Below are 24,432 nucleotides of genomic sequence, written 5' to 3'. Positions count from 1 at the left end.
TTACCCTATACTTTATTAACAAGTTTGTAAGTTTAAAAAACATTAATGATACTAGCTTTAGGTTTGCAGATACCACACTACCTACATATATTAAATTGATAATATTCTTAATTATTCTGAATGCATTGATAATTTCTTTCAGTTTCTGAGGTTTGTAATTGGTTGGTAGTTTCCTTTACATTTCTTAGCAGGTCAAAATTTTCCTGAGTCATTCTATAAGTAGTTTTTAAAGTTATAGGATAAGTTTATTATTATCTTTCAAATTTTCAGTAGAATTTAATTTTCCTTCTCTGCTTTCTCCCCTGTGTTTCCCTGTGTCAGAAGCTACCTCAGGACCAATTTATTTTCTAGAAATTTTATTTCATTTCTCTGTCGTTCACATTTGAAATTTATCATTATTATTATAGCTATTTTTAGTCCTATGAGGAGGTTCCAACAGGAGCCAAAAGCTCCTTCTCTGGGTAATTGTGAAATGCAGGATTTTGATTTCCTCAGATATTAGTGATAATGTACAAATCAATGTACCTGTATCTTTTCAATAGCTCTTCAGGGACACATTCTTGCCACAGCAGTAAAGGTCAAAATTCTCCTATCTTTTCACATAGGAGTTCCTTAGATAAAATCAACTGTCCTGTTTGCCTTCTCCAAGGAGTTGTGACAAAAACTAGCACTTGAATTCACTTTGCAACAACCTGCTTTTACATAAACACCTTTGCCGTGATGCTTACCAGTCACTGAGAACCACTGAAATTGGCTGAAACCTGATAAAAGTCCTGCTTGCTATCTCTTAGGCTTTGCAACAATTCTGATTAAAAGGATTACATAAAAACATGTAATTTGCCATAGATTTCAAATACTGTATTGCTTGGAATTATCTTCTGAACCTATAGTTCAGATATTACCAAACCCCACTACCATGAACCTTTGCTTTTCCCCATGGGTGATATTTGATAGTGAATAAAATAATGAAGGAATCCTACACATACCACAGAAGTTTTCAGAAATCTTCATTTCTTCCTGGCTTATCCTTTAAGAGGTTTCTGTTTAAGAAATATTCTTGCAAGCTTGCCAAGACATTTCTTGCTATGGTGATTTCTTCCTAGAACTTAAATGAGGATTGTGTTTTGGCTTTGATGCTGAAGACTGTTTGGTACCCACCATGATTTTTCTCAAACTTTTTTCATCCCTGCTTCTCCCAGTTCCTAAGTAAAAGCATCTTACATTTTAAATATCATAACCTTACAAACATGATAACCTTAACATTGGCATTTCCTAACATTTAAGTGTTCAGCTGCCACAGGAAAATCCTAGCTTTTTTCTTTTTTTGAGAACTTCAACTCAATTTTAACAAGTGAACTTTTTGTTTTCAGTTACAGATAAATCTTCTAAGAACAGAAATAAACGGGGTCGAAGTCGAGCAACAAAGAGCTCCAAAGAACACGGCCAGTTTCCATCGGATACCCTTTTACTGAAGCATTTTACAAGCATCTTCTTGCATTTGAAAAGAGCAGTGGTAAGACGTGGTTGGTTTCTTATTAAACTATATATTACTAAGCATTGTGTTACAATACTTACTACTTCTTACATGAGAAGACCTCACACTTCAGAAAATTAAAAAAAAATTCACTGGTTGAAAGTAATGTTTTCTTACCTTCTGAAAAATATCCAAATACAATGTGTGAAATGTCAGACATATCACCTGTCATAATATATATTTTTATCAAACTTACAATAATTTATATAATTGTTCTATTTTTCATTCCACCTTTGTAACTTTCCTTCTCATGTTTTTTAATTTTTTCTGAAAATACTTGCAGACTTACCTTTCCCTTTACAGGTCTTGGTGAATGTCACACTAGAAACAGGAGAACCAGGGATTGAAGGGAAATGCAACCTAACTACTCTTCCCATAAAAACTTCTAAACCCAAGTGAAAACACACATATATGTGGTGTGAATTAAATTTTAATTTCTTATTCTCACACCAAAACCTACGATTAATATAAATTATAAATTAGTGCTTCTGTGAAAAAGTAAAAATCAAGGTTCTATAATGCCTAGACTGTAATTCTGAAAGATTACTTATGCCTAAATTTTTCAACAAAAGAATGAAGCTTTTAATTTTTGCACTTTGAAAGTATAATTATATTTTGAATGGTATAAACAGGTTCTTGCTCACCGTGGTGGCCACTGGACATTGCTTCAAAATGCTTGTCGAGAACTTTGGAACTACACTCAAGAATTTCAATTGATTGCTAACCAGTCACATTCCCATACGGATGCATTTCCCATCACCTGGGATTTTCTTCAGAACACCATTTGGTTGCCATTTTTTTTTGCATCTGACATGATCATTGATATGATAGTTGACCTACAGGCAAGCAGTTCTCTTAAGGTAAAAATTACTTTTATTAAGACAATTCTTTATTATCACATTTTCCCTAGAGTTTTCTCTTTCTTTCATTATAGTCTGGTATCTCCATGTTATTCTCCGTAGGAAGTTTTTTAGATGATTACAGTACTTTCTAATCTCTGTAACTGATTTCTCCTTAAAACACATTTGAAAATAACAGGTATAATAATGTTTCTTCACTGTAGATTGTGGATCCCAAAGGAGACTTTTGCATTCCCAGTTGTTTAGGAGGTATTGTGGATGAGAATGGTGGTTCTAATCTTCATCCCCAGCCTCCCCTGGATGATGTGAATGTGGTTGATCTGAGATGGATATGTAATCTGATTCTTAAAACAATAGAATTGTTATATCAAATGAAGAAGTGGGAAGCACTGGTACACATAGCTGTACAATTTAACATATTTACACAGTAAGTTATACCAACTCTAATAAAAACAAAAAAGTTCACATATCATTTAATATACTTAAATTTATATTGCTTAATTACGACACTTTATTTTTTCTTCCAGTGAGAGGTTCACAGAACAAGTGAGTCCACTGCTGGTGTATGCTCAGAGGCAGCTGATGGAAAGGATACAGCAGTTCAGTGGCCCAGACAGCCATGAATCTCATGTCACAAAATATCTGTCTGATGATGCACAGAAGGTGAAACACAGATTTATTTTTGGGGCACTGACTCTTAATGTGAACTAAATGTGGAGTAGTAATTTCACTGATTAGATTAATATGCTTTTTCACAGTGTTCCCAAATAGTCAGTTATAACAAACTAATGAACATAATTGATCTAAGTGCATGAAAAGGCTTGTATGACATGATTCCAAGAGCAGCAGGTGACCCAGAAGGCATTTCTTCCATGCACAACAAACCCATTCCATATTATAAGCCTAAATATAATTACATGTTGTTTCTTGATGACTTTTTTAATCTTAAAACATTTATTTGGATATTGCTTTGTTTCTGTATTGGAACACCGCTCCAAAAATTAATAAAATGGAGTTAAATGAAACACTGACAATGACAATAAGAAACTCTAAAAAACTTGATCAGCACCAAAAAATCCCTAAGTTGCACAGCAAGTTCCTCTCGTTAAAAGCCATGGCTCTGTATATTTACTTAACAGTGCCACTTGGAAAATTTTCATTGAATTAGCTATTAGAAATTGGAATTTTCCTTTTTTTAAATTTTTATTTTTTTTTCAATGTAAGGTTTCTTGCTGAGAAGTTTTGCTGAAGTCAGTCTCACTATAGATATTTTTAGGCTGTTTGTATTACTAATGTAAAGAGAGGACTTGGAGAGGGGAGAGAAGTGGGGTTTGGAGTACCAAGCAGGTTTGTTCCGAACACAAACATGAACATGGGGTTGAGGAGCCTTGCCTAGAGACAGCACACTGGTGCTCAGGGTTTGCGGGGACTCTGAAGGCACTGGTGGCTTACAAGGGGAGCTGGGGTGCTCTGTATTCTCTGTTTCCTGCTGACTCTCTCTGGCCCAGCTGTTCAGAACATGATCCTTTATCTATAAAAGGGCACCATAGCAAACCACTTCATAATGCTGGTAACTGAGCTGTCAAAGAGTAATCATAGTTTTGAAAGATAGTTTACAGATTAAAGACTAGTGCTAGCTACTAGTAGTAAGGATTTCAGGTAAGAAATTTCCTACATTTCCTCAATCGGTGCCATTCAGAGAGTCTAGAACTACTTCTGTTGGTCCTTGTGCTTCTGAAGTGGTGTAACTACATTAGCAAAATAAAAAGTCTGTGGATTGGTCCTTTATTGGAGTCTGGAAGTTTGCTTCTCTGCCAGAGACAGATCTGTTTTTACTTGCTTAGAGCTATTTTGTATCTCCCGATGCAGCTTTCCCTTGTGTTTCCCAGGCAACATGTCCTTCAGGCATGCTTATGGTGACAGGTTCTGTGCAAGCATGCATTCATCTGGAGAAAATAAGGTGCAATATTTGCAGAATTTCAAGGTGTTTCTCATGATCATGGCAAATACCAAATAAGAGACAAGTTTAGTGCAGTCACTTTGAAGCACTTACATCCAATATTTAGGTGTGAATGTTTCACCTCTTACTGACAAGAGTTGTTATGGTCCATTGGTGTCTTTCTTAATTTGTCCTCTTTTTATTTTGTCATATGACAGAGTATATAGATATTTAGCTATAAGAACCAAACATTGAATTTTCTCAACATTGTTCAGTTATCATGAAACAATTCCTGCTTTTTAGATGAGTTGCAGAAACTACATAGGGTACAAATTACAGCTGTCAGTTGCTCGTTCTGCCAGTGAAGGGGTTTTTCCTGGACGTTTTTTCAATCCTGAGACAAATAATGATTCTACAGGTAAGAGCAAAATACAGTATTTTGTGTTCTCTTTTCTTCCAAACTTTTTTCTTTGTTTCATGCTGTTTTTTTTTCTTTTAATACTGTTTCTCCTCCTTATCATAGTTCTTCCACTTCTCCTACAATGCGTCTTTTATTTCAAACGGAGCTTTGTCTTCAAATTACTGTTCTTGATATTTTGGATGGATTGCAATGTTGTCAAGATAATCAATTCAATATTCAATATATTCAGACTATGTCTGAAAGAAAAAAGAAAAGCAGGTGCCAGATGACCTACAACCTGTGATGCAGCTTGGTGGTCTTGGGCCAGTTTTCTGTTTCAATTTTTGGATATCCCACAATATACCCAGAAGTTAGTGTGAATCAGCATTGTTATTGACAGAATCAATGTTTCTAGCTTTAATTCATAAAACAACAGGAAAAAAAAGGGAAAATTTTATTATACTATAGTCTGAAGTTGTGAAAATGTTCAAATATGTTTCACAGGGTGATTTACTAAATATATTTATTTATATATTATAAAATCTTTCTCCATAATTATTAATTCCTTTTAGATTACAATCAAGCAAAAGACCTTTTAGTTTGTGTGCCTCTTGATGTGAATGATACACTGAAATGTTTTAGAGAAACTCTAGAAAAATCTAAGTATCAAAGCAGAGCACTGAGACACAGCAGAAAACTACTTTCATTGTTTCTTGCACACACACAAGGTGAGTAATTCATTGAAGTGTTTCTCCCTTAATAAAGTCATATGCCTTTGAAATAGTAAAGAGTGAAAGGAACAAATTTTTCTAAATTTAAATTTTAGTTCATTTACCAAAAAAGTATAGAATATGAAGTTAAATTTGAAGTCCTATGAGCACAAGCTCTAAACCTTATTTCCTATCGTTTGTCTAATAGTTAGATGATAAATTTTTGTTCATCCAGATGTGTCACCTGTCTGTCTGCAGCCATACCCATGTCCTGACTGGCAGGTCTTCCCAAGTTTATTTTCACTAACAGAGCACATATCCTTTGGTTACACTGACCAGTGAATTATGTCCAATGAGTTTTATTAGGAGACACACAGAATTATAGCATAGGAAACCAAATAGAGATAGGCACACAGGAATTGTAAAGTTGTTTGACTAACATGGTGTGGAAATGTTTGGGGTGCTAGAAATAGCATAATACTTTGCTAAACTGATCATATAAATCACTTTTCTAATCTAGAAAATGCTGGAAGAGTAATCAGCAGTCGTATCTCCTCAAGCAGAAAGCTGAAATTTAACATAGCAGATGAAGTGATATTTCTACCAACACCACGTGACCTTTCTCAAGAAAAATATAATTTCTCCAGTACAGTTGAGAGTAGACCAATACCAAAGTCACAGCTTTCAGTAATTATCTCTTCCTATGAACAAACAATAGGTAATTTTTTTCATAAATTTCTGCTTACAGCTAAGAAGTAACATTCTGCCTATCTGTGTTTATATATATTTATTCTATTGTTATTTTCCTCTGTTAGACAGCTGAAACTGTCTGAAGGCTGGTTTCCAGGAATATACAACCTTCTTCCTATGACTGAGGAAATCTGCTTTAGGTCCTAAACAAGCCAGTAGTTGGTTCATAATTTTTACAGTTACCTCATTCTATGAAAAAGCATTACTTCAGTGATGTTATACTGATTAATTCCCATTTGAGAACCTGATGTAATGCTTAGCAGATTCATTTTAATTCCATGACAGGTTTTTGGTTTTTTTTCCTATCAAATAGACTTTTCAGATTCTGTGAATTTGAATATATGACTTGGCTTCCATCTTACATTCTGGTATGGCTTTACTCCATACAGCTCCTTGTGACTACCTGTATTTGCTGTGTGGCTAAACACATCAAATGCACTAGGTCAACAGATGCTCTAGGTGGTTTTATTTGCAGCATGTATTCCAAAGATGAGTCTGTGACAGTACTGCTGTGCTGTATGCAGGCAGAGTTGTTTAGCAGGGCCAGTGATCTGCTTTCCAGTTTATTTTGTGAAAAGGAAGAATTTTAGAGGTCTGAAAAAACAAAATTATAAAAGACTAGGTAAACAGGCCCATATATCTTATTTTTGCTCTCAAAGTTAGTTGAAATAAGAAATGGTACATTTGAAGGTAAAATATACAAGATCAATAAATTAAAAAAAAAAATTGTGCATTGAATTACATGTGAATTCATGTCCACCAGATTTGTTCAAGGTTCAGTAACCGGTTTAATGATATGACAGTGGCTTTGTTTAAATTGATTGAAAATGAATTACAGGAATCCTTGAAACGAGTAACCAGAGAGACCTCAAGGTGCAGGCTCTACATGAACTTGGAAATCTTCACTTTTATGCTGGAAATAAAAGGTACATAGTTTCTGGATTTAAAAAGATAAAAGTTTCAATTTTTTTTTGTCAGCCCTATACGCCTCTACTGTCATGTAAGCTCTTGTGCTGTCTGTTAATCCATAGAATTTTTTTCATCTACTTACTATTACCTATATTTTGAGAGGGCTTTTTCATAGACATTGTTTATTTTTCTTAGCTATCTAGTTGCCATTAAGCAAATTAATGACGCATTTTTGCGTTTTTAAGAACTAATGTTTGGTTTGATGATTTAATTTGAGTCCAAATAAGTCTCTTGACCAGAAATGGTATATTTTTTTGGTGTTGTAGAAACTGTATTTCAATTTTTAACCCAATCAGAATTAGTTAAATCTCAGTCAGTAAAGGAAAAATGAGCCAGGTCTTATCATCCACTTCAGAAAATGTCAGCAATGTGATGGTATTTTCTATGTTACAGAGCTGCTTTTAAATATTGGTGTCAAGCCCTCGATGAAACACTCAATATTACTGATGCTCTTAACACCTGGCAAGAGTTAAGTTTTCAGAAAGATGCTACAGACTGCTTTGCCGTTGGAAGATCAACTGATATGAGTCAGAAATTTCTTTCTCAGGCAGGACCTTGGGGATGTTTACATGCAGCAGTCCTGGTGGCTAAGATAGCTCAGTAAGTATCTTATCCATATATGTATTTCTAGTGTATTTTACGCAAATTGCTCATCCCAGACATGAGGCAACTTCAATTTAATTATAAACCAATAATGAGATGTTATAAAAGGATTCATCAAAAGCAGGGGATTTTTTCCTTTCAGGGAGAAATTTACTTCTTTGGAGAATATTGTTTTTTCCCTTTTATTGAGTTTTATCAAAGATTTATCATCTGATCATAAATGCAGCTGTATGTTATATGGAGAGATCATTACAAGAAAACAAAATGATACAAAGTAATAAGTGCAAGGATTTTACAGTCATACTGATTTTCAATCAAAATATCACATTTCCAAAGTTATTGCACATATTAAATATTAATGTATCTTGAGGTCAGATTTACTGCCTAAAGTACTAGTTTTCTGCTGAATTAGACTAAATAAAATTTAAATTGCTGTAAAAAAATCTACCATCAATAAATATTTCCATCTAGTACTCTCTGACTGCTGGAAAAACTCTGTGAATGTAATTCTGAGTTGTTCCTCAATGTATTGTGCAAAATATAAATCTAGAAGTACCCAAGACAATATTAAATGACCTTAGAAACACAATGAAAGGGCAGAGCTTCATCCAAGTAAACTACCTTACTTGTGAAGAAGGCCATATTGATAGCACTATAAAATAGCTATAAGCCAAGGTAGCTTTGCAAGTGCTAGCATGGGTATTTCAGAATGAAGTGGTATTTCCATACTTAGAATTGGCACCCAAAAGGATGCTAAATCTTGACTCAAGGAGTCAACTCTCAGGGACTGAGTTTAACTTGATTATAAATGGTGGCCCTGTTAATTCTGAGCTGTGGTTCAGTGTCAGGTCCCATTAGGCATGACCAAACCCCTAGCTGCTTTTACAGGTGTTTGTGGCACCTATTTGCTGCACTGGACACTATCCCTTTACTGCTAATACATCCATGCCAAATCATGTCAGGATTTGGAGGGAACTGTCCTCCTGGTTTCTCCCTCAGGGGGTTTTTTTGTATTTAGACCTCACTTGGACTGTTAAACATCTTTCTCTTGAGTTGATCTTTCTACAGCAACTTAGTCACAGGCTGTAAAATGCAGATTCTAATATTCTAAGATTGAAGTAAAGATTTCTAGGATTGTTGATCAATCTACCCTTCTGCCAGGATGGTTTAAGGCTCTGATGAGGTACTGTGTGGGAATCATTAAATTTAGCTAGACACCTAACATGTTAAGCTACCTGTGCTAGTTATTTTAGGCTTCCTTTATGGAAAGAAGTACACTTTAAAGTGTGAGTTTCTTAATCTGCTTTATCTTTTTAGTTTTGTATGAGATGGAGTTTGCCCTTAGATTGCCTGTGTCTCTCCTTTAAGTTTGAAGATAATCTAGACAACTCCCGTAGTCTAGTTACATCTTCGGTCAAAGGCTTCTTTGCATGGTGTGGCTGAGCATCTATTTAAAAACAGGCAGTTGTTTTCCAGTAGGAAAAACATCTAGATTGTATTAGTATTATTATCACATTAGACTAAAAACCCAAGGATTTCAATAATTTATATTGATGGGTACATCTGTATCTTTTATTATTTGTTGCACTTTAGGTATATAACAACATCACAGATGAGATTAAGAACAAAATACTGTTATTTTTCTGCGATACTTTTTAAGGTAAGAATGCAATTGCAATTCAAATTCATGAAGTTAACAAATTGCTTCTGAAATGACCCTCTGTTAAAATAATTCTCTTTTTGTTTTGCTTGTAAAGGAAAAATGGAGATCAGAGGTAGTATACAATTTATGCATATTAGATACAATGTTTTTATTCTTTGTTTTTTAACATTATTTCTGTATTATAGCCTAAAAATTATCATTTCAATAGGAGGCTAGAGTGTCTCAGAGAAAAAATACTGAAAAGGGAAGATGACTAAAACATTTGATAGTCAAATATATTTTTCTTCACTTGAAGTATTCTGCTCAGGAAGAGCTAGATGGCATCAACAAGAGCAGAGTGCTCTCTTTTAGATCTGTAGAGTTTTCACAGATTGTCTTAAATTTTCAACCAAGAGCATAGATTCTTTGGAAAAAAAGAAATTTTTGAATCTTTTTTAGCACAGAAAAATATTAGTTTGTAACACTAAAATCTCAGCTCTATAATAAGTTTGCTCTAAAACCAGAGGATATTAAAAATGATTCAGTTTCACTCACAAAGAAAATAATATCATTAAAATTAAGTTTGTGGACTTTCAGAAAAAAGACCTATAGAGAAAAAAACTCACAACATTTCAGTTTACTTTTAAATGGAAGTTAAGATGCCAGTAGCAAAAGCAGTACAGGAAAAAGGACTGCAAGTATTCTGCCAGTTATACTCTACTGGGATCAATGATTACTCATCTCAGTGCAGTTTCAGGAAGTTTTCTGGCTTCTTCCAAAACCAAGCAATGACATGGTCTGATATCTTGTGTCATGATTGTGACTGTGAGACTTGCCCTAGGCCACATTGCAAAACTTGTTAAGCTCACCAAAGGGAGAACAAGTTGAAGAAACAAAGGTAAAGGAGAATTTTGACTTGCTCCTAGCACTGTAATTGCTGAACAATTACAAAGCTGAACAATGGTGATTCCTCCTTTCAACAGAAATGGTAGCAAACATTTGTTCCAGTTGTGTAACAGTAGAAATAATTGTGACTTGACTGAAGTGGGTCTGATGTTAATTGGGATAGAAGCAGCTTGCAGGGTGATTGTCTTGAAAAATATAATCAATTACTGTCACTGTACTGCAAGAAGTTCAAGCCATAATTTGTTCCTTGAATTGAAAAGCTTTTATAACCTTGTTTAAATTCCACCTCTGGTGTAGGCTTTAGGCTTGTTAATATTTCAGATCTGAGTGTAAATGCAAATTTCTCTAGCATATCATTGCTAATTACACCAAGATAAACACAATTGGGAAGGAATATCCAACATCAGATACAATGTTAGCACTCTTCCCTTTTAAAGAGAGAACATTTAAATGGTTTCCTTGAATTTCATATTAGTTTTTAGTTACATGATTTAAGCTGTGCTAGCTGACCTAGTTAAAGGTGGAACTAGAGTGAAACAAACTTTTAACTGGCTTTAAAGTCAGCAACATTCCCAGAAATTATTAAATTTCATATTAGTTTTTTTATTACATGATTTAAGCTGCACTAGCTGATAAGCTGCACTACCTGACCTAGTTAAAGGTGGAACTAGGGTGGAAATAGCTTTTAACTGGCCTTAAAGTCAGCAACTCTTCCAGAAACCATGGGAGACATACTGTCCTTAGACTATTTACATCTCGTTTATTTCTCCATCAGCTTCACACATAAAACATTTTCTCTAAAAATATTTTTCAATATTGTGGCTGGAAACAGCTGAATAATTAAGGCATTGATGGAATTGTGTTTATGAAGTCATTTATGAGTTGGAGTTTATAGTGTCTCACTGATACCTGTACACTTTTTCACAAATAATTCATTGTTATTACTTTTAGGCCCTGTTTAGAGCTTCTCTTCAACATCCAACATTTGACTATGACTTTGTACAATATGAAACAAGTATTCTTATTCCTGGTATTGACCTGTTCTCTGATCGCTACAGAGCTGATATCTCTACTGTAGTTGCAAGTCTGAATTTCATTATGTTTGAACTACACTGTGCAAAACAAAATTTAATAGTAAGTATTATTTTTATAATCTTGAAATGATTTTTAAGACACCTAGTCTAACTTTTTTGTGTGGGTGTATTTATGAGATACCTCAGAACCTCTAGTAAAATACCCCTATGGCTAGATTCTGTGGCACTCGAAACAAGGTACAGCTTGCTGCATACAAGTTTTAGAAAACACAGGAAAAATTTTTATTCTGGAAGATGACAACACATGGTTCATTTAGCTTAGACATTTTAGAGGAAATTTTCTATTATATGCTACTTAAAATACATAGTACAGAAAAATACTTTAAATGCAATATGTCCTGAATGCTTTCAATCCTTTAACTTCCAGTAGATAAAAGTCCCTTCTGCCTTTCTCTTTTTCATGTTGTTTTATTCTTCTGTATGAAGGGTTTTTATAACTTTCCTCCTATGCTGCTCATATGCCTGTTTCCTCCCTTTAGTATCTGACCATTTTCACTTCAATCCAGCTTCCTTCAAAGGTAAGCAGATACAGCAGGTACCTTCAAGGGTACAGCAGTGCTATACATTAGAATTGACTACTGGTACTGCAATAGCAATACTCTCTCTTTTCTAGTTTGGTTCTGTATGCACAGAATTTCCTGTCAGTTGATTATTTCACTGTAAATCAAGCATGACAGAAAACTCTCCATCTGAAAAAGCAGATAGATTTTCTCCTGCTTTGATGAGTTAAATCCAGTTATGGCAAGGTCCTGCAAGTGGCAGAGCCAGTACCAGGGATGGGGAAAGATCGGAGGGTTGGCAGCAGAGAGTAACAAAGGTTAGAAGGTAGAGATGGAAGAGGAGTTAGGCAGGAGGAGGCAGAAAGATGTTACACCTTTTTTGCCAGCAAGCCATTTGTTGAATTGATTTCTTTTGGAACTTCAGGCTAACTCCTGTTGTTGCTTCTTCCCCTCCTATGTTACTGGAGTTCACTTTGTTATTTAGCTTTGTGTTACTTCCTTGCTATGAGAGATCCAGACAAATCAAGGAGCAGACAATTACCTAGAGGCAGAGCCACTTAATTTGTCTGTTTGCTTCACATGGCCATGCACATTTTTGATTCTTTCTGCACTTTTGCCAGCAGAATATAGATCCAGGTCTTGGATCATGGTCAAAGAAATTGCAGTTTTAGCCGAATGAGGGCTTCATTTCCCCTGAATGCTTATTGTGTGGGAATGTTTTGGATGGTGGGTGCTAAGTTGATTTGACACTTAAATCAAAATACATCAAGATTCAAGTTTTATTAAAAATAAAACTTCAAAGACTAATTTTGTTGAACTACTTCAGATATCAGTAGGAAACTGTATGGATACATTTAAAACATTTGCCTCAAGCATTTGTAATCCAAATTCAGAAATATTAAGCTACATTATGAAAACTTAAAGTGAATTTGACAAAAATCTAACAATGCTGTTAGCATTTTCTAAGCTTGAGGACATTTTAAAGTGAAGAAAAATGTAAAAGCTGAACAGTAATTAAATTTCGGAAGTTCTTTCATTTTCAATAAACACATAAATCTGTTAGGAAAGAATCTACTTTTTCTGAAATATTGTTTAACAATAGATCATAGAATCACAGAGTGTTTAGGGTTGGAAGGGATATCTAGATCATGTAGTCCCAACCTCCCATGCCAAGGGCAGGGATGCCTCCCACTAGACCAGGTTGCTCAACACCCCATCCAACCTGGCCTTGAACACTTTCATGGCTGGGGCATCCACAAGTTCTCTACGTAGCCTGCTCCAGTGTCTCAGCACCGTCACAGTAAAGAACTTCCTCCTAATATCTCACCTAAATTTCCCCTCTTTCACTTTGTACCCATTATTCCTTGTCCTTTCACTACAATACCTGATGAAGAGTCTCTCTCCAGCTTCCCTGTAGGGCCCCTTCAGATACTGGAAGAATATACAGTGTATCTATACTTAAAAGAGCTCAGTTTTAAAATGGTTTTTTGTTAGCTGTCCCTACAAAAAAATTTCAACTTAAAACGTAAATTAATTTGTCACTAAGTCTCATCACCATCTACTTTATGTTACAACTGGTATAATTTCACTGAGACAGTTGCAGGACTTCATTGTGTTTATTTTAAAAAGCTTACAGAATTCTATTCTTTTGTTAGCTATACTGAAAAAAAATAAGACATCAAAATGCAGACAGTTTTAGAAATCCAACCTATTTCCAGTAGGTTTAGTCAGTAATGCTGTAGTAAAAGACCCTACCTTAAATACAGAGAATAATTTGGACCAACTTAATTTCCTACATTGTGTAGCACATTTAAGGTAGTATCAGAGCTTAGCTTTAGCAAGCTGATTAACTTTTTAACACAATAATCTTTCAGAAAGCGTAAGAGAAGTAGTGATGGTGTGTGAAGGTCAAAGCAGTAATCTTATCTATATACTTTTGATATGTAATTGCAATGTGTTACTTCCATAATTGTACCCTGTATGATGTTTATAGCTGCATGACCTACTATTTTGCTACAGCTTTTACCTCTGTTCACATTATACCAATATATTGTGTCTGAGATTTGTAAGGACCCAGCTAAATGTATTGAAGGAAGAATCCTCAAGGTAATCAAATAAACTTTCTCCAAACACATTGTGCTTCAAGTAAGCTTTTCAATTCTTTGTTGAATGTAATCAATTCATTATTTGTGTATTTCTACTATGAAAAGTAATGCTTTAAAGTTCAGCTGCTGCTTAGTGTTTCTTAGCACAGCAGATGGTAGGGGTACTTTCTAAATGCAATTATTATTTATATTCTCAATTTTAGGGGCATGCAGAGTTATTTACACAATTTTACTGTTAATTTCCTACATAGGCTGTTGGGTGATTCCATAAATTCTTTTTACTCTCTATTTAATGAAGAGGAGGTTTTCCTTCTTTGGCCCAGACTTCTCACTTGGTGCTTTTTTATCTTGTTCCACTTTTTAAAATGTTTTCTTAAGTGCAAAACATGAATGACTATTTTTTCCCCAAATGTTAATTTCTGGATTTGTTCTTACTATCATGGTAGAACAGAGTTCCATGAAATCTAGGAATAGATATTTGTCTTTTCACTGATGTTCACCTTTTGTTGTTGTTGTTGTTTAAGTAATTTCTGAGTTTTGGATTTGTTTTTTTTTAAGGCATCTAACTGTTAAGAGATATTAAGAGTATTAAAGAGTCAAAGTGATATTGACTTCAGGTATTTTCAGGAAATGCTGATATGGATTAGGTAGAGTAGCTGAGTACTATGAGACTATGGGTAAAATCTGTGAAATAGGTTTTGATCTTGGGCAGTCAAAACTCTTAACAGATGAAGCAAGTTCTTTCCCTTTCTCAGGAGCAAGTTTTTAAAGAATTTGTTTTTCAAAGAGAAAGACCCATCTTTGCAATTATTCACTGTAATATGTAAAAGATTTCTTTCCATTGAAGATCATTCTCCATCAATGTACTATTCTAGTTGTCAAATTGAAATTTACCTTTGAATACATTTTATTTTGAGCAAAAAGAATAATGAATAACATTCAAATCAAAGGCTTTGTTATTTTTTCATAGATTAAAGTACTTACAGATATAAGATTTTTTACGGAGGCCTTTCATGAATTGTCTTTGCTTATTTCGGGAGAGAGAATTCCATGTAAAATACCAGCAGGATACAGATATACCGAACAAATCCAGGTAAACACCAGAAAAGTATAACATTGAACTTTAACAGTCTATTTTCTTCATGAAACTGCACATACTCTATATCTGCAAGTTGTTACACGTTCCTAAGAAATTCCTAATTTTCTTTCAATAGATGAATCAAATAAGCTTTGAATGACATTAAAATTTCTCACTGAATAGCAGGGACAAAAATCAGTTTTGAAACAAGTGTTTTATACACTGAGTACTGCAGATACTACTGTAGAAAAAGCAACGTGTGATTTCATATGCAGGCATGAAAAGTACAGATAAAGCTGACATGGGGTCTTGGGTCCTGGGGAGGGCAGGGGCAGCCTCAGGAGATGCTGGGCCATAAGAGCTATTGCTGCTCACAGAGCCTTGATACATCACCCCAGGTCAGTTTGATTTTCCCTCTGTCTGGTCACTAATGTGCTACAGGGGTTGGAAGCTGTTAACAATTGACCTGGACTTTTGTCTTAGCTGTGAGCATACCTGTGCAGGCAGATCAGGTTATTGGGTAAGCCTCCCCCATAACCATCCTTTCCTTGCTTCCCAAGCACATACCGAAATGGACTAATGATTTAATCCTGCATGAATGCAATCCAGGTCTCCCTTATCTGAGTGCTGCTTTTGGGTAGTTGACATGACAAAAAGCTTCTGGACAGAGCACCAGCATTCAGCCTGAACAGTAGGAAAAATTTCATCACCAAAAGCATTGTCAAGCATTGGACAAACTTCATGTTTGCTTCCTTTACCCTGTGTTGCAGACAGTGAAGCAGAACAAATTGAGTTTAATGAGCAGATTTGAAGGGAAATATCCCTCCTCCCACCTCTGTTAACTCATTTGTTTTATACTCATATTGTAACATAATAATTTCTTTTGGTTTGGTCCATTTTACAGGCCTTAAAAAAATTTGATTCCTCAAAATCTCTCATGAGTACTACAAATTTGCAGGTAAAAAAAGCCTGAAAGAGGTAAATGTTTTATGCTATAAAAAATATTTATTTCTCTGTCTTAAGGTAGGAATTTTCCAGTTCAGAAAAAAAATCTTGTTATTATTAAAAAAATCCAGTAAATTGAAGACATATTCTTCTCAATGGATTACTGTTTCCTAAATTTTAAATTTTATGGCTGACCTCTCAAGGGAAGGGCAACTACCATTTTCACCATTTTTCAGATGGGAGATCTAATATGTACAAATCTGTGGCTTTTCTGTGCAAAACAAACTAATGGAGTTATTCAGGGTTTGTTGTGATATGGAAGCTTAGGTGTTTACCCTGTTAAAATATTGAGAGTGTCAGTTTTAATGTTATAATTTCTGTCAATCAGAGTTGTCTTCATAGATTTGTCCTAATTCAGATGGGGGTTGAAGTCTGTTTCTGGAAGTAAAAAAAAATTAAAATGGTAACTCTATAAACCAGTGTTTAAACAGTAATTTTCTCATTTTATTTAAAATCACCTGTTTATCAATAACTTCTTTTGTGTTTTTCAGTTTCAATAATTTCCTTTTATTTCCTTCTCTCAGATCCATTGAGCTGGTAGGGGTAAATGTTAGCAGAATGTGAAAAAATTGTACCATTAAAACAAATTGGTAAAATAAAACCTCTACCGTTTTCCCTCCACTTGTCTCTGTTGTTTACAGTAAACTTATGTGTCCCATACAACAATTGGTATTACAGGATGGAAATGAGAAGTGTATCTTGACAACTTTTGATCTCACTAGTTTCTGATTTCTTTTCAAGTTGTGCATTATCTTGAGCTTTTGATTTGAACGCTTCACAGTATATGTGGCGCTGTTACTGGTCTCATAATCTTGCAAGTCTGTGTAGACTTTCAACTTCTAAATGTATTAATCTAAAATGAGACTATTAAACTCATGATAAAACAAGGATGCTATAATGAATAACAAAAAGAGTCTATGAAATGTGCTAGAATGATGCGATACAAGAATTTTTTTACCTTAACAACAGACTTTTCTTTGAGTTGAGCTTTTTGAACTACAGCTTCACCTACAATGCAGAAAAGTAGAACTTGCAGTGATAATAGCTTTAACTTCATAGATACACCTTCTACTGTAAAACCAATCTCTTAAGGCTGTAGCAAGTGTTACTAATGGGTGAAGTTCGGAAAAACAAAAAAACAATTCATTCATAATAAAGGAGAATATTACTAATATTATTCATGTTAATTGTTGATTTGTGTCATTATTAATAGAAGCAGAATATGTCTAGAACAAGAGAAAGGTAAAATGTGTCATTTCAAATAATCCCAATTATTAACCTTCTTGTAGGTACTGGAAGATACATTTAATTCGATTCTGTCTTTAACAGTGGTGCCACTGTGCAACCAACAAACTATGAATAAATTAACCTTAGCCAAAATCCATCTCATCATTTGTCTTTCTGCTACAATAAATTATATACCTGAAAAAGTTGAAAAAAAATTATATTGTGTTGACAACAGCAGCTTGCCAGAGCCAAACAAAACTACAGCATCAAATGTAAAAGGTAATTATAAGGATGGTGGAAAAGTTTATTTATATTCTTTCAAGCATGTTTTTCACTTTTAACTGCATATGAATTAATATGCCATGTTATGAAAATACTCATTTTAAATGTTGCTGAAAAAAATTGGTCATTATTGAAATAAACATTAAGACTTGTTAAAGTTCTTCTATTCTATTATTCTTCTATTATTCTTCTATTATTATTAATAATGATAATGATAATGATAATAATGATAATAATGATAATAATGATAATGACAATAACAACAAAAACAACAATAATAAGTTCCATTATTACTTACTTTGATGTTGAAAGGCCCAGTTATAAGTAGAGCCAAAAGGTCTGTGTTCTTCAGTTACTGAGAATGCTTTGGTTCTGCATCTGTTATCTGCAATTTTATCGGCAATGTATTTTACAGTTGATGCTGATCAGAATTCAAGACAACAGGAACAAAGAGACAGAGTGGTGCATCTTGTTGATCGTAAAGATGAATTAAGTCTAGCCATGCTGAAGGTAATTTTGATTTTTAGGAGAAAGGATTAAGAAAATGCAGATTGATCCAAAAACATTGCTAATACCTTCAATGTAACAGAAATTATTATGAGAGGATGGTATGAAAAAGGAGACTAAAAGTTTATGTTCCTAATTTGATGTAGTCTTACTAGCTGTGCATGAAGTGTTGACCATTTGGTGCAATAATTTTTCATTTTTTGTACATCATTTTTCAAGTATTTCCACAATCAGATCTCAGTATGACTATTTCAGCATGAAGGGTAAAGACTGAATGGTATTTCAAGATAAAATCATCTTCTTTCAGAGGGTACCATCTGTAGAACATGTCAGAGTCTCTTTGATGGGGCAATATGCTCTACAAATAAAAAAACATTCTCTACCATTCTCATATGTGAAATATTTCAAATTTTTCATGTTGCTTTTTCTGGTAGTTTATTTTGAAGAAAACATACTTTTTATTAGAAAATTATTGTTATTAGAAAACATACTATTTATTAAAGAAGCTTAGAACTTCCTTGTTTGAAGGGGGTTTGTTTAGTTGGATTTTGTTTTGCTCAGGTGCAAACTTTATGCTTGGCATTTTCACATACAAAAATACCAGAATTAAGGGCTGACATATTCTTCATTCAGAGGGGTCTTGCACTTTAGAAGTATCTACTTTTGTCCATTGTTACAAGCAAAGTAATGCACAAAGTACATCTGGAGAAGGGAGGATAATTTTGTGTAGCAACTGGTGTAGGTTATATGCTAGAAAGTTAAAAGTTTTAGAATAAATTGAAAATAGCAACTTGAAAATAACTAAAATAGAAGTGTTCATTTGAATTGATAGGGCTCATTTAAGAGGCATAATATATTTCTTACTCTTGATTTTTGTTTAACTATTCTATTCTTTTGGAGGGGTTTTTATGGTTTGTGTTTTTTTTGTGATTTTTTTAAAGCACAGCTCTGAATTTTGATCAAAGTAATGTATTGATCATACAAACATTTAAATTAATTTTTAGTTCTGCTGAAAGCTTCACAATTGCGATTTAATTTAAAATCAATTTCTTCTTAGATGTGTTTTTCACAGCTTCCTACAGATTTGTTGATCAGAAAAACTGTAAATTATAGTTGAACTTTCAGGATACATACTGCACACATGGATGTAAAAATATAGCTAATAAAGAGTGTAATACTTCTTTTGACACCTTTAATATTGTTTCTAATATTGTATTTATTGTTTAAAACTCCTAAACATAGTGAGAAGTATAATATAAAATTATCAAGTATAGCTATTAGATAAAGAATGGGAAATTAGTGAGTAACATTTCTAAGCCTTAAAATATATAGTTAAGCATGCATGGCAATAGTACTGGCACAGTTAAGATGTAGCTGATTTAAACACAATAATTCTGAAAACATAAGAAAAGCAGAATTACCCACCCCACCCCCATTTATAGAAAAGGCATATTTCACTTAAATGGATTTATTTTAAGATGCAGTGATAGCAGGCTGTGCAGAAAAAATATTTCTAAAGAAAATGTTTATTTCTTTACTTTTTGAAATCATACAACTCTGTGTTCTTCTCTAGGGGATTTTATTGACAGAAGCTGAAGAAAGTCTTAGCTATTTTGTACAGGACATACAGGACAAATATGATGGGGACATATCTCGGTATTCTGTGGGAGATTTAGAGGCTCTTATTGAGGCCAAACTTGAACTTGCTTCTATTTCTCACCAAAGGCATCAAGCAGCTCTCAGGTGATTAAGACTATGAACAACCTAATCTTGCACAGCCTTGACCACCAGTGATTAAAAAATAATTTCTTTATTACTACATCAATATTGTAAATCTGAGCATTTATCTGTAAGAACTCCTTTAGTATATTTACAAATGTAAGATACAGAAGCATTTTAATTTTTTTATTATTGTTTTATTTTACTTTTTAAAAGATGATCAGTTATAGGGTCAGAGATTCAGTTGGCCCAGAGAATCAGTTACAATTTCCCCATGAGATGTTTTTGTGATAAAGTGTTGTATAAGAACAAAGAAAAAGTTGCAATCTTCATGATTTTGGTTAAAGTCTGGATATGTTAGATCATGTGTGTTCTTACAACATTTGAAGTGTACAACAGAACATTAATGTTATCTCTGAACTACTGAATTCTACTTTGTTTTAGAGTGTCCTGTGTTTCTGTCCTAAAGGAACATTTCTTCTTGATGTACTTACTGGTTTCAAATTAAAATGTCAAGATTTTATTTTTCAAATTACAGTGGTTAAAAAGCATTGAAGTACACATTAACATACTGGAATAGATTTTAGTAGCATTAATTATACTGTTAGTGATTGTATCTAAAATACTGTTGTATTATCTCTGCGGCTGAATTATCTCTATGTATCTGTATATATCTGTATATATCTCCCTGATATTTTCTCCAAATTAACATTCCCAAATTCTGTGATTTTTTTTTTTATTTTTTTTTTTTTTGAGATTCTGATTTCTTTTGCAGAATTTAATATTCTTGGAATATACTGGACGTACAGAAATACATTAACACTTTGTAGATCTTAAATTCCAAGCACTGTTTTGGTTTTTTACCTAGGAGGATTCTTCTGTTTAGCATACCTGTAATTTTACATTAATTTGTGTAAGAAGGATGTTAGTTTAATGCATCACTTTACCAGTGAGAAGCTCTTTTTGTCTAATATTTTAGTAGAGGGAAAAATCTTTCAATTGCTAACTAAAGATGGAGCATACTCAGATGCAGCACCATCACCTGCTAGGCTAGATTGAGACTTGGTACAATGTAATCAGTATTTGTGGTTGTTAGGTCTAATCTAACTAAACACACCAGAATTGCTGCAGTAAATCTTATATCACAGTAAGCATAAAGAAAAGGGAAAAAAATTAACCCTTTCTTTATTGTTGAAATAGTGGTGAATATTGCTGATGAAATGGTAGGTGGCTCATCAGGCCAATACATAAATCACTCTCAGTGGAATTTCTTACTCAGTTAAAAAAATGGTTTATTCTATGACAAAACAAGCCACCTTCCTTCTCTCAGCTCTCTTTGCTGAATAAAAACTCTCCTAATCGATACCTTTAAATAGCACAATTTCTTTTGCATTATTATGGTACAGCAATAACAATAATTAACGAGGACACGTGCTTCACTGTGCTGTATAGACTACTGAACTGAAAACAGTAACAGTCTGCAGTGTGGTTTTCCCCCCAGGTTTTGTGTATGTTATTTTAAAATTATTATGTTATTTTCCCTAAGATTCAGATATTAGGACTGTAATCATTTAGCAATAATGTCATTAGTGAAGATGCAAAGCAAGAATTTGGAGGTTAATTGTGGACATTTCTCATCATGAAATATAAATCTATTTCAGTGGGTTTTGAAGTAGATCAATTTACTTTAAATTGTCAAGGAGAAATCCACTAGTCACTGACAGTCACCTCATCATACTTTTGACTGTCCTGAATTTTTTAAAGGCACTATACTAGTGACCACGTATGCACACTTATGAAATACCGTGTGTGTAATCTTAGCTTGATACTAGGCTTGGTAAAACCTGTATTAGTAGAGTCCTGTCTCAGACATTCTTACCCTGCTGAATTTGATTATAGCCAGTATATGCAAGAGATTTCAATGAAGAAGCCTTCATTTTGTATGCAGTTTATATCCTAGAGACTAGTTTCTCTGTTGGTTTATAACTTGTCTCAGATTGAAGAAACTTTTTTAGAATATTGAGGATTTCAATGGATGTCAAGCATTTTATAGATCACTTTCTGTGACTCTCAAATTTTGGTGGGTGTTTGTTTAGTGGGTCTTATATCTTGATAGTGGTCAGTAGCAGGGAAAAAAAAATCAAAAGCAAAGGAAGAGTTTGGGTTTTTTTAACCTATTTTGCAGTTTTATTGCACTGCCATGGAAACTGCTGATATGTCTGGCTCAGATAGAAATGAAACATTTCTTCAGACAGCTGAATGTTTCCTGCCTGCCAGCCTAGAAATCAAACTTTGCATGATATTACAGAAATTCATCTTTTTTTTTCTTTCCTTTAGCGAAATGACCTAGTGGTGAAATTGTTACAGTCAGCTGTACTTTCCTATTTTGATCATCTTGTCACTTTCTGATTCAGCTGATAAAAGGATGTGTATTTTGTCAAGGGAAATATATAGACACATCACTCTTGTTGACAGCAGAAGAGGGTCACAAAAATTTCATCAAGGGAAGCTTCTGTATTACAAGCTTCTGTCTTGCAAAAAAATGTATGTTTCAGAATTAAGTTTATGTATAGGACTAATCCCATTGATCTCAAGGAGAGTAGTGTCTGTCCTATAAATGTGAGCTTTTTAATTACCCAAATGTGTGCTTGTCTGCTTACATGAATAAATTGTGACTTAAAACAAGGCATATATGAATCTTTGGGCTTGTGGTCTATATTTTACTTATGGAATCTATGTGTAACCATATAGGTAAAAATAGCCTCATTTTCAATATTGCTAAATATTGACAAGAGCAGTTAACTTGAGGCAGTGGTGCTGAGGAATTCAGGTTAATATTTTTTAATAGCCTGTATATACTCTTAGGTGCTGTACCTTCTCCAGGGTATTTGAGATGTGAACCATAGCATCTCAAGCAATATTACAAGAAAAAACAGATTTTTCAGTAATTTTAACTTCGATGTCTGGTTTCAGGGGAGAACTCTTAAGAAAAGAAAAGTAGTTGGGGTACATCATTGCATTATCCTTATTTTCTGTTTTCTTTTATAAGCAAATTCTGTTTCACCTTTTCTGTTGTTAGAGAGAAACTTATCATCAAATTCAACATTGATTTATTCTGTTTTCATTTTGTTGAATAAAACTGAGGTAAAGGGATGATGAAAGAGATTCATGAGGATTGAATTCTGAAAGGTAAAAGCCAAAATATTAATGGCTTTGGCTGTCATTGTTACTTTGGGGTCTATTTGTGCTGAATTGGTGTAATCCATCCAGGTCTGCATCACAAAAACAGCAAGGAGGGTAGAATCAGTAATGACAGGAAGACTTAAACTGCTCTCTTATCTTAACAGGAGGTTATCCATTCTGTGGTTATACATAAGTTGACAGAATAATGTGTGTAATTCAGAAGTAGTTCAGCTCTTGTTCAGCATTCTTTGTGCAAGATCTTTGCCTTTGGAACCATTAGTCTAGAACATCTCAAAAGCAGTAAATTCACACAGAACATGAATCTCTCTTGCATTAAGAATTCTTTGCATTGTTCTGGCAGCATAAAAAGACTTAAAGGTGTTAATAATTCTTTTCTATTTTTTTTTCATATGCTTCATAACAGCCAGTCTCAAAGTAAAGAGAGTCTATATAAAAAACCAGCATAGATAAGAACTTTGGTTATACATTTTTAACAATTAACCTGCTGAAAAAAATCTTTTAAGTTGTGAGCTAGGCATACTCTGGTAGCTTAGAATTATTAGAAAAATGTTTCTGTGGGCAGAGAACATGTAGAATAGTAAAAAAAAAACAAACCCAGACAGACAGTCCTCAAAACCAAACTCAAAAATGTTTTAGAGAAGATGTAGGAAAGTAAAGATTTACAGACATAGGGGAAAATCTGCAATTGGGAGAAACCAATACAAAGAGACATCGATTTTTGCAATTCTCAGAATATTTTGAGTAGTGTGTCCTCTGGACAACAATTCCTGTTACGAAAAAGGTGTTCTGTCTATGATGGCTTTGCAGATGTCTTCATCTAATAAAACAATTGTATTTACGAAGTCTGCTGCTGCAGACACACATTTTGTACATGTAATGAAAGTGGAACATTATCTGAGTGTATCTGAGTGCTTATGAAGACAGCAAAAAAAGAAAAAACCCAGTAGTTAATGTTTTAAGAAACCTGACAATATTTTGAGATCTAAGCCCATCATTTTTTGACACATAGGCTTGAATGTTGCAGCAGTCCTAATGGTGTCTGTATCTTTCAAAGGTGCTGTTCAGAGTGAACTCCAGAAAAGAATTTAGGGTATGTGGGAGGGAGTACAGTAGATGCAATGTCATGTGATTTCTTACTGATGGGGTACCTCATTACCTTAATGGTGTTTACTAAGATCCTGTGAGTATTTGACCATGTGGATTTAACAGGATTAATGCATAGCCTAGAAAAGTTTTAAAAAGAAAATCTTAATCTTAGCTGTGGATGATATAGAACTCTCTTAATGTATCTAATAATTTTCAGTATTTTTGCATCTTCTAATTTCTAAGAACTTATCCCTGAAGACAGAAATCCCATGGTTGGTGTTGATCTAGTGATTTGACTAGATCTAAAAGCTG

The 24,432-nt window shown here is 33.9% G+C and overlaps 1 protein-coding gene across 3 annotated transcripts in view; it reads left to right on the top strand.

Moving 5' to 3' along the window:
* The window catches only part of CFAP54 (cilia and flagella associated protein 54), a 104,662-nt gene that overhangs the window by 55,882 nt on the left and 24,348 nt on the right, over window positions 1-24,432 (top strand). For 2 of the 3 annotated variants that reach the window (XM_086887699.1, XM_086887697.1), the window contains exons 36-52: window positions 1,371-1,513; window positions 2,167-2,394; window positions 2,598-2,821; window positions 2,922-3,057; window positions 4,637-4,751; window positions 5,306-5,461; window positions 5,964-6,161; window positions 7,032-7,119; window positions 7,556-7,762; window positions 9,359-9,425; window positions 11,265-11,447; window positions 13,927-14,013; window positions 14,983-15,105; window positions 15,995-16,048; window positions 17,385-17,601; window positions 18,020-18,114; window positions 19,685-19,854. In XM_086887699.1, coding sequence (XP_086743825.1) covers window positions 1,371-1,513; window positions 2,167-2,394; window positions 2,598-2,821; window positions 2,922-3,057; window positions 4,637-4,751; window positions 5,306-5,461; window positions 5,964-6,161; window positions 7,032-7,119; window positions 7,556-7,762; window positions 9,359-9,425; window positions 11,265-11,447; window positions 13,927-14,013; window positions 14,983-15,105; window positions 15,995-16,048; window positions 17,385-17,601; window positions 18,020-18,114; window positions 19,685-19,854 — 2,491 coding nt within the window. The remainder of the gene's footprint in view (window positions 1-1,370; window positions 1,514-2,166; window positions 2,395-2,597; window positions 2,822-2,921; window positions 3,058-4,636; window positions 4,752-5,305; window positions 5,462-5,963; window positions 6,162-7,031; window positions 7,120-7,555; window positions 7,763-9,358; window positions 9,426-11,264; window positions 11,448-13,926; window positions 14,014-14,982; window positions 15,106-15,994; window positions 16,049-17,384; window positions 17,602-18,019; window positions 18,115-19,684; window positions 19,855-24,432) is intronic. The other variant, XM_086887700.1, reaches the window with a different exon arrangement.

This window comes from Cyanistes caeruleus, chromosome 4 (genome assembly GCF_971803275.1).
Source record: "Cyanistes caeruleus chromosome 4, bCyaCae1.hap1.1, whole genome shotgun sequence".
Taxonomy (NCBI): domain Eukaryota; kingdom Metazoa; phylum Chordata; class Aves; order Passeriformes; family Paridae; genus Cyanistes; species Cyanistes caeruleus.
This window is presented reverse-complemented; position numbering and strand designations above follow the sequence as displayed.